At 48.1% G+C, this 9,472-nt stretch overlaps 1 protein-coding gene across 1 annotated transcript; it reads right to left on the reverse strand.

The window, feature by feature from the left end:
* Positions 1-5,778: 5,778 nt before the first annotated feature.
* Positions 5,779-9,240, reverse strand: LOC309394598 (potassium voltage-gated channel subfamily A member 1). Its single transcript, XM_081957991.1, has 2 exons — positions 8,897-9,240; positions 5,779-8,307 (listed from the first exon to the last, which is right to left on the reverse strand). The coding sequence occupies exon 2, from the start codon at positions 7,469-7,471 to the stop codon at positions 5,990-5,992; it is 1,482 nt and encodes a 493-aa protein (XP_081814117.1). The 5' UTR covers positions 7,472-8,307; positions 8,897-9,240; the 3' UTR covers positions 5,779-5,989.
* Positions 9,241-9,472: the final 232 nt, after the last annotated feature.

A 9,472-nucleotide genomic window follows, 5' to 3' on the forward strand; every position in this document is an offset into this window, starting at 1 on the left:
CTAATTTGGCAGAACGATTCCAGTTCTTTGGGTCCAGCATGCCCTACATAACACCTTCAACAACTACGGAAGCCGGACATTGGTCTACTCCAGATAAACAGCAGATCGGATGTCCCGTAGAGGAGCAGGTAAAGTCATTCTATAACCGAAGGGTCTCCCGTCATTGTAAATCCTCCCTCTATGGTAACAGGTCTAGGCAAGCCTGCAACCCTTCAGTTTGCTCCACTGAGAGAAAACCCTTCTCCCTAATATACCCTGTTTCCTCAAAAATAAGACCACCCCGGATAATAAGCCCAATCAGGCTTTTGAGCACATGCGCTAAAATAAGCCCTCCCTGAAAATCTTGCAACCCAGGAGCAGCCATGAGGTGACCACGCTCGCCTCCTCCAGCCCCTCAAAAATAATAAGACCTCCACGAAAATAAGGCCAAGCGCTTATTTCAGAGGTCAAAAGAAAATAACACCCTGTCTTATTTTCGGGGAAACATGGTAGTAATTTTCCAGGTAGAGGGAAGATCCCCCTTCCCACCATTCTCTCTCTCCTCTCAGTAACAGCTAAGCCTAGCTCTTCAAGACAAGAATAATTGTCTCACTTTCTCTCAGCTATCTGCAATGGGATTTTCTGAGATAGAAGACTGATTGCTAAAATGTCTGCCTCCAGACTGAAAGTTCAGTAGCAACTTAAGAATTCACCTTCTCTCAACATTCTCTTCCAGGACTAGACTAGACTAGAATAGAATAACAGAGTTGGAAGGGACCTTGGAGGTCTTCTAATCAAGCCTCCTGCTTAGGCAGGAAACCCTATACCACTTCAGACAAAGGGTTATCAAATCTCTTCTTATAATCTTCCAGAGTTGGAGCATTCACAACTACTGGAGGCAAGCTGTTCCATTGATTAATTGTTCTAACTGTCAGGAAATTTCTCCTTAGTTCTAAGTTGCTTCTCTCCTTGATTAGTTTCCATCCATTGCCTCTTGTCCTGCCTTCAGGTGCTTTGGAGAATAGTTTGACTTCCTCTTCTTTGTGGCAGCTCCTGAGATATTGGAACACTGACTTCCATTCTCCAGCTTCAACTAATCACCTTCTACCTGACAGAAGCTTCTGAAAGTGTCTGAAATGTCCATTCTCCGAGTCCTTGAAGATATTACCCTTCTCAAAACAAATAATGTACTGAACTGACTATCTTGTTGACCTCCAACCTGAGGGAAGGGTCATTTTTTTTCTCAAGCCAAATGCTCGGACGAACTTCGTTTTCCCATTTTCAATTTAGTTTGAAAATGTAGGAGAATGGCCTCCCACTTTCTCTCATTTACACTGAAATCTAACTCATACGAAACGGGTTTAATATTGTTCTTCTCTTGTCCAATGTTTATCCTTTTTTTTTTTTTTGTCATATTGAAAGAAATAATTCAGTAACATCCTTCTGAGGCCTGCGAGGGCCATGCTGGTGCTTTACAACATGAACAAACATAATCTTGAACATTTGCTTGGTTAATTTCTGAATTGTCAGATGAATCGTAGTGTGAAATTTTGGAGGGCAAGGGTTAGAAATTTAGATGGAGCACTCAGGCCAGGAGATAGAAGAAAAGAGAGTAAAACGGGGTTTAATTGAAGAACAAGAAAAGAACAAAAAGGGACTAATTTTTTTTTAAAAAAATAACTAGATGGTTTCATTAGGGTAAAATAGATGAAAAGAGGAATCATGAAAGGATAATTTGGTGTAACTTTGAAGGGGCAAATTAATGTTAATGTTTTTATATAACAAGAAGAAAATAAGTTTCAGATGGAAAATATGAGAATAATAGAGTTGAAATTGGAAATAGAATCATGATGTAAAATGGATTATGTAAAAGGGGAAAACCTGGACAAGACTTCGTTCATTAATATGTTGTTTGTATTTTAAAAACAAAGCAATAAAAACTTTGTTTCAAAAAAGATGAACCGTAGCATCTATGTTTTATGTTTTTGCACCATGGGGAATTTTAGCGCCACATAAGGATTCCTCCATCCCTTGGACCTCACCCGGACACAAGTTCTAACTCTACTCTGACTGGTCCTCTCCAGCTGGAGCCCATCCTCAACATCTATTCTTTTTACAGACCACCAGTTCCTTAATAGATGGCAGAAAAGAAAATCAAGACCCTGAAAAAGAGTATTAGGAAGACTCCATAAACAGTACGATGTACCTTCAGGTCTTCCAAAGGCATTTCAGTGCATGTAGTGCAAAACCAAAAAGAGTTTAACAGAAAGGGAGAACTTTGCGAGATGTCCTACATGCCAAATGCCAATGTGATATGAGGATATGGCCTTATTCCATATTTACCTAATTCCTTTGCAGTGAATTATACATGAGGAAGCTATGCTTGTATTTCCAAGCTACAGCAAGCCCTAAAGATTGTTTCATCCTTGCCGAAAGCAAACGAGGGAAGCCATAACCCCAAAACCACTGCATGCAGTACTCTCTCTCTCATCAACATGCAGAGTAAGGATTGAGAATAGTAGTAGATAAATGCAGGTGTAGACAATCAAACCGAGGAGCAAAGGACTTAACTAAGCTGACCGAGGCCTCAACTTCCTGGGCAATGACCCTCTATGGCACTGTTTATTGCAGAGATAACGCAACTGTCAAGTCTCACGATATGAAATGGGGAGTAGGCTTCGTTCTTTAAACCCTTTTCATTGATCCCTGGAAGGGAAATGTGCTTGTTCAGACAAATATTCCCCATTGATCTGAATCAAAGAAGCCGCATTGGTGCAGCTTTCTTCACCCATATTCCTATTCTGAGCAAAATTGTGTTACATTATTTTGCCTATTTTTATCTCCCCCTTTCAGTTTAAATCCATCGTGCGTCTTTTGTAGTTTTTGGGGGAAATGACTCTGGTCTCTACGGTGGAAGGAAGGGCCCATGTCCATAGCATCTGTGTGTAAAAGAAATCCCAACTCTGACTTTTAAAAAGTAAAGGTCCTCCTCGCACATATGTGCTAGTCGTTCCTGACTCTAGGGGGCGGTGCTGATCTCTGTTTCAAAGCCAAAGAGCCAGCGCTGTCTGAAGACGTCTCCGTGGTCATGTGGCCAGCATGACTCAACACCGAAGGTGCACGGAACGCTGTTACCTTCCCACCAAAGTTCCTATTTTTCTACTTGCATTTTTTACGTGCTTTCGAACTGCTAGGTTGGCAGAAGCTGGGACAAGTAACGGGAGCTCACTCCCTTACGCGGCGCTAGGGACTCAAACCGCCAAACTGCCAACCTTTCTGATCGACAAACTCAGCGTCTTAGCCACTGACCCACCTCGTCCCTATCGACTTTTTTAAAAGGAGTTGTTAAAAAATGTTAACATCCCCCACGTTGATTTAAGATCCTTTGGTAGCCCACAACTTCAAGCCTTCCACCTTTTCAAAAGCTTATCTTGAAAAGTTTCCCTCAAGTGAGAAACTGTAAAAACGGAAGACCGGATGATCAGAATGAATCAGAAAAAAAGGGAAATCAGAGTTGTATTGGGTCCGTGAGAACGTTTACATTATACCTGTCACCCATTCATTCAGACCAAGCATAAGCTTTGGGGTGTTTTTCTTCCCCAGAGCCCTGGAATGTTTACATTTTCAAAAACAGAAGGAATTGGGGAAGTTTGAATTGGGGCAGAAATAACGCTGGGAATTTGTAGCCCAGTTTTGGAAGACGGTCAACTCCCCTTGGCTTCCCCCAAGGAGGGTAGGAAGGTCCGTCCTTGATTCGGTGTCAGGATGCCAAGGAGCTCCTGCCAAGGAAGGATGACATCTCTCAAGGCAGACGCACACCCCACAAAAAAAAAGAGAGAAGAAAGAAAGGCAAGATGAGGGAAACAGCAAACTCTCTCAAAGCAAGCTGGAGGAAAGCTGAGTTGTGTAGGGGGAAAAAAATGATTACGACTTACTTGGCAAAGGCAAAACCAAGTTGCAAAGCCATCCTGCCTCTGAAGAAAGGATCCAGAAGGACGGTGAAGGTGCCTAACAGTTGGTAGTCCTGCTCTCCCACTTCCTCTGTGCCCTCCCCCTAACCTAACTCACTCTCTCTCTCTCTCTCTCTCTCTCTCTCTCTCTCTCTCTCTCTCTCTCTCTCTCTCTCTCTCTCTCTCGGTGTCACTGTGGCACCCACACTGAGCAAGGAGCAATGGGCGGCTTCAAGTTGGCCCAGCCTCGCCTCCTGAGGTCAGAGTTCATTCGCGAGGTACTTCCAGCCATTCAGTGGGTGTGAGGATTAAAAAGGCACTAAGCAACAATCTCAAAATCAATTGGTCGCATCCTCGGGGGGGGGGGGAGTTGTCCAAAAGTCTCTTTCCCCCTCCCCCATTCCAACAACAGCTGTGGAAAGAACTGGTCTGCAAGTTGAATGCATATAATAAATATGTTTTTATTTTACATTCTAAGAATGCACCAAAATGCATGCTTCTGCCCCCCTTTTTTTTGTTCTTGTTGCTGTTGTCGTTTTGTGTTTCCTGATTTACAGACTCTTTTAGGCATTGCTTTCTCTCTCTCTAAACTGACCTTTAAATTCCCATACGAGTTTTCCCCCCTTTAAGGGTTGAAATAAGTGTCCTTCCCAACAAGGCCAAAAGCAGAAGCCAACTAATTTCCCTGAGTAAACACAGGAAAATAATTGAAACTATGTTAGGAGAGCTTCCTGGCCCTTCAGTCCCAATAAGCCATTAATTAATTAATTAAACAAACAAACAGAAAGAATTATTATCATCATTATTATCATTATCGTTTTTTTTCTTTTTCTTTTTCTTTTTTAACCAAACTCATGCATTAATTTAATTGGAGCTACGCCTTTTCGTCAAATAGGCCATAATGCTGAATATTAGAACATGCTTTGATCTCCCCCCAAAAAAGTTGTTTTACCCATTGGACTAACATATGCACTTAAATACAGTACTTTTCGGTTACTAATTAGATACTTCGTAAAATTAAAAAGGAGTGCACTTTTGGTGAATGCAAATTGAAACCAACCCAAAACAAAGATTGAATTTTTTTTTAAAAAAAAAAAACCAGGCCTATTTTAAAGGAGGTGGGTCAGAACAAAAGCTTATTTCCCTATTTTCTGAGGTAATGGGCCAGGCATGCAGTTATAAAACAGAGAAGTATCAAAGTCCACATGCTTCTATTAAAGTCTATTGTGCTGTCTTGCAAGTGAGGAGCTAAAAATATTTGCATCCAGTCCTGGGGGGAACTCGGGACTTTAAAGACCCCTTAAAGACCCCTTAGCAGCACTGCAGACATTTTGCCTCCCCCGCCACCCTTGGGATGAGAATGCCTCAGAAGGGTGTACCACAAACCCAGAATGACCTGGTATATTTTGCGTAAAGTGCTGTGGGTAGATCCATTAGACCAAACCTGCCAACCCTTTTTTGCCAAGGGACTAGATTAAGTCGGTGGGGAATATCTACTGCACTTTTATTACTGCTGAATATAGTTTGGATGCATGTTCTTGGATGCACTGTGCAGGTTTTAGGGTTTTTTTTTTTTTAAATAGAAACTTTTCCTGTATTCCATGCATATTTGTAAAAGTCCTCTCAGGTTGATCGTTAAAAAGGAAGTGAACGAACCCAACCCAAAAAAACGAAAAAAGTAAAGCGAAGAATTCTAGGGCTAGACGGCTATGATACTTATTTATAACTAGACTAGTCCCATGAATGATCGTTAACTATTCATACCCACCGGAAAATAACTTTTTGGAAACAAAATTCCTCCCCCCGCCCACCCACCAAAATAATAATAATAATAATACCCCCCAAAAAAATTGTGAATCTCGTTCATGGATCCTGAAAGCTTCTTGAGGCGCTGAGCAAAATTTGTAATGCAACCACATTATTTTGAGGTAAAGCATTCAACAACGTATTCGTCAAGCATCTACACAGGGGGCGGCCACCACTCAACCCCCTTAACGTCTCCAAGCTACCAACGTGGATTTTGTTTTTGTTTCGTTTCGCTTTTTCCTTCCCTACATGGCCTAAACATCTGTCAGCAGCTTGGTTTTATTGACACAGTTTTGGTTGGCTAAGGTATAGTTGCCAGTCCTGAGCGTGGCCTCCCTAAAATTGTCTATGCTATTATTCACATCCTCTTCAATTTCCATATACTCAGATTTGCTGATGGTGGAGGAGCTACGATGACTCAGGTCAGAGTCAGAGGCTAAGTTAGGAGAGCTAACTTTAAGTAACTGAGCCTGTTCCTCCCCTTCTGTTTCTCGGTGGTAGAAGTAGTTGAAGTTGGACACAATGACAGGTACAGGCAGGGCAATTGTCAGCACACCAGCAATGGCACACAAGGAGCCCACAATTTTGCCTCCAATTGTCACAGGGTACATGTCACCATATCCTACAGTGGTCATGGATACCACTGCCCACCAGAAAGCATCGGGGATGCTGTCGAAAAAAGTCCCAGATTCCTCAGCTTCAGCAAAGTATACTGCGCTGGAGAACAAGATCACCCCAATGAAAAGGAAAAAGATAAGCAAACCTAACTCCCTCATGCTGGCCTTGAGGGTCTGTCCCAGAATCTGGAGTCCCTTAGAATGCCTGGAGAGTTTGAAGATGCGAAAGACTCTTACCAGTCGGATGACCCTCAGGATGGCCAGGGAGGTGGCCTGTTCTCCTTTGGGAGGCCCCTTCTGCTCAGCCATCTCTGTGCCCAGGGTGATAAAGTAAGGGATGATGGCCACTATGTCTATGAAATTCATGATATTCTTGAAGAACTCAGGTTTGCTCGGGCAGGCGAAGAAGCGCACCACCAGCTCGAAAGAAAACCAGATGATGCACAGAGTCTCCACCACGAAGAAGGGGTCGGTGAAGATGTTGGGCTTGCGGTAGATGGTGGAGTTGTCAGTGCGGTTGTAGATTACATAAACCCTATCCTGATCCTTTAAGGCTGGCAAGGTTTCCAGGCAAAAGATGACGATGGAGATTAAGATCACCATGACGGAGACGATGGCAATCACACGAGCCGGCCCAGAGCTCTCCGGGTATTCAAAGAGCAGCCAAACTTGTCTTTGATATTCCTTCTCAGGTAAGGGCCTCTCTTCCTCCTTAATGAAGCCTTCGTCCTCTCGAAATTTGTCCATGGCCTCCTCCCCCAGTTCATAGAACTTGATCTCCTCGGAGAACATGTCCAAAGGAACATTCACTGGCCGGCGAAGCCGTCCCCCAGACTGGTAGTAATAGAGGATGGCATCGAAGCTGGGGCGATTCCGGTCAAAGAAATACTCGTTCCTTAGTGGGTCAAAGTACCGCATGCGTTTCTTGGGGTTCCCCAGCAAAGTGTTGGGGAACTGAGCCAGGGTTTTCAGCTGCGTCTCGAACCTCAGGCCAGCAATATTAATCACCACCCGCTCACAGCACTCGTGGTCCTCATGAGACCCTGGCCGGTAGCTGTCCTGAGGGTGACCTGGCAAAGCCAAGGTTTCGTCCAAGTTGTCCCCAGCCATGACAGTCATGATGGGAGATGCAGTGTTGAGGCCCGAGGAAGGAGGAGTCCCCTCCCAGAGCCGGCCAGCGAGCGATGGAGGGAGGAGGACTTCGGAGATATAACAAGGGATCTGGGAGGGCAGAGTCAGCGCATCGGTGCGGCGGGTGCTGAAGCGGACAGCTCCTGGGGTAGAGTTAGCGCATCGGTGCTGCGGGTGCTGAAGTGGACAGCTCCTGGGGTAGAGTTAGCGCGTCGGTGCGGACGGTGCTGAAGTGGACAGCTCCCGGGCCAGGAGACGGCAAGGATGAAGAAGGGGAAGTCAAGAAGAGAAAACGGGGAACGGGCTGGGCCGGAGGGAGTCCTGGCTGGAGAAAGGAAAGGAAATGGGGAAGGGGGCTAGTCATTGGGCGGGGGAGGGGAGAGGGTGGGAAACCAGGCAGAGGAGTAAGTCGGACTGGTTCCACGAAGGCAGGAGGAGAGTCCGGGCCTCCACGCACGTGTGGGTGGGAGAGTAGTGGGGTGGGGTGGGGGAGAAAGAGAGACAGGCTACGGGATGGACCTCCGCCAGTCTTTGGCCACTTGGACTTTTCTTGCAGGATGGGGCCACGCGGCGGCGGCGGCGGCGCGGCTGCTGCTGCTGTTGCACTGCGGCTCCTGCCACCCTTTGCCTCTTCGCACCGATAAATAAATAAAGAAACAAACAAACAACCGCTGCTTCTGCGGCGGCGGCGGCTGAGGTGAAGTAGCCCAAATGCCGACTCAGCAAGATCCGGCGACTTCCCCCTGGTTCTGGGCTGGCCCTGGCTTACCAGTGAGGGCTCCCCTGAGATGGAGAAGCGGGGAGAGACGGCTTACGGGCATAGACTGCAAAGGATGAGAAGGTATTCATTAAAAAAAGGTTTCCCCCTCCCCCCCTTCGTCCCCAGGCCAACGCACTAACCCCCCAAAAGGCCAAAGCCAGAAGAAGTGCCGCATGCTTCCGGGGCGGGGGGGTGAGGGAAACCCCCAGCCTGGAGGCTTTCAGGCTTGCCCACCTGGGCGGCCAGCGACTCCCGCCTCGGAGCTCCACGCCCTCTAAGTTCAACGGATCGCCCCCGGGTCGAACGCGCCCCTGGCAGGCTCCGGTCGGGTCATGCACTGCAGGGGAGAGGCGGTCACCCGAGTGGGAAGCGAGAAAGCTCACAATTTTTAAAAAAATCCGTGCAGGCAGGAAGATGTCTTAAAAGTTTTTTTTTTGGGGGGGGGGGGGGTGTTGTCCTTCTTCCGCAGCCCCAGATTGGGGGGAACGGGACTTAAGACAGCGGTGCAGGGGGGGAACGGGGGCGAGGAGGGGGAAAAATCGGTCCGGGTTAGTCGCCCCTCCACCCCATCCTCCTTCCCTCCCCTCCCCTCCCCACGCGCGGCATCCCAGCTTCCCCGCAAAGCAGCACAAAGTTGCTCTAGCTCTCCTTACCTTGCGGCGGGAGGTTGGGGGGGAGTGGGGGGGCGGGGGGGAAGAGCGAACGGTCCTGCTGCAGCGCCCGCGCTCCGAGCCCGCTCAGGATGCGTCAAGGCGCGTCGCCCGCAGCACTCTCAGTCCCCGCAACACCGCCGCCGGTCGGACTGCGCCGGGGGTCCCTCCTCCTCCCGAGCTGGACGCGTCTCGGGCTACAGGGGAAGCTGGTCAGGAGGATAGAAGTTGGTCTGGAGGACCCCGGGGCGTCCCCCCCGCGCCTCCCAGCTCCGGCAAGGCGAGGCGGGCAAGCGCGTTGCGGGTCTGCCTTAAGGATGGATGGAGCGGCGCGGCGGTTCTTCTTCTCCTCCTCCTCCTCCTCTTCCTCTTGGCGTGGCCGCGGCCGGGGCTGCCTCGTCTCGGGGGGGCGCCGAAGAGCGGGAGCCGGCGGGCGCTTGCGGCAGACGCGGAGCTCAGCCGAGCCGGGCCGGCCATCCCCGACCGCGCTGCAGCCTCAGCAGAAATTGCCAGCGCTTCGGCGCAGCTGCAGCTCCACCGTTGTGCGGGGAGGGGAGGGAAGGGAGGGGGAGAGGAGGG

Source organism: Natrix helvetica (assembly GCF_964273705.1).
Source record: "Natrix helvetica genome assembly, chromosome: 6".
Classification (NCBI taxonomy): Eukaryota; Metazoa; Chordata; class Lepidosauria; order Squamata; family Natricidae; genus Natrix; species Natrix helvetica.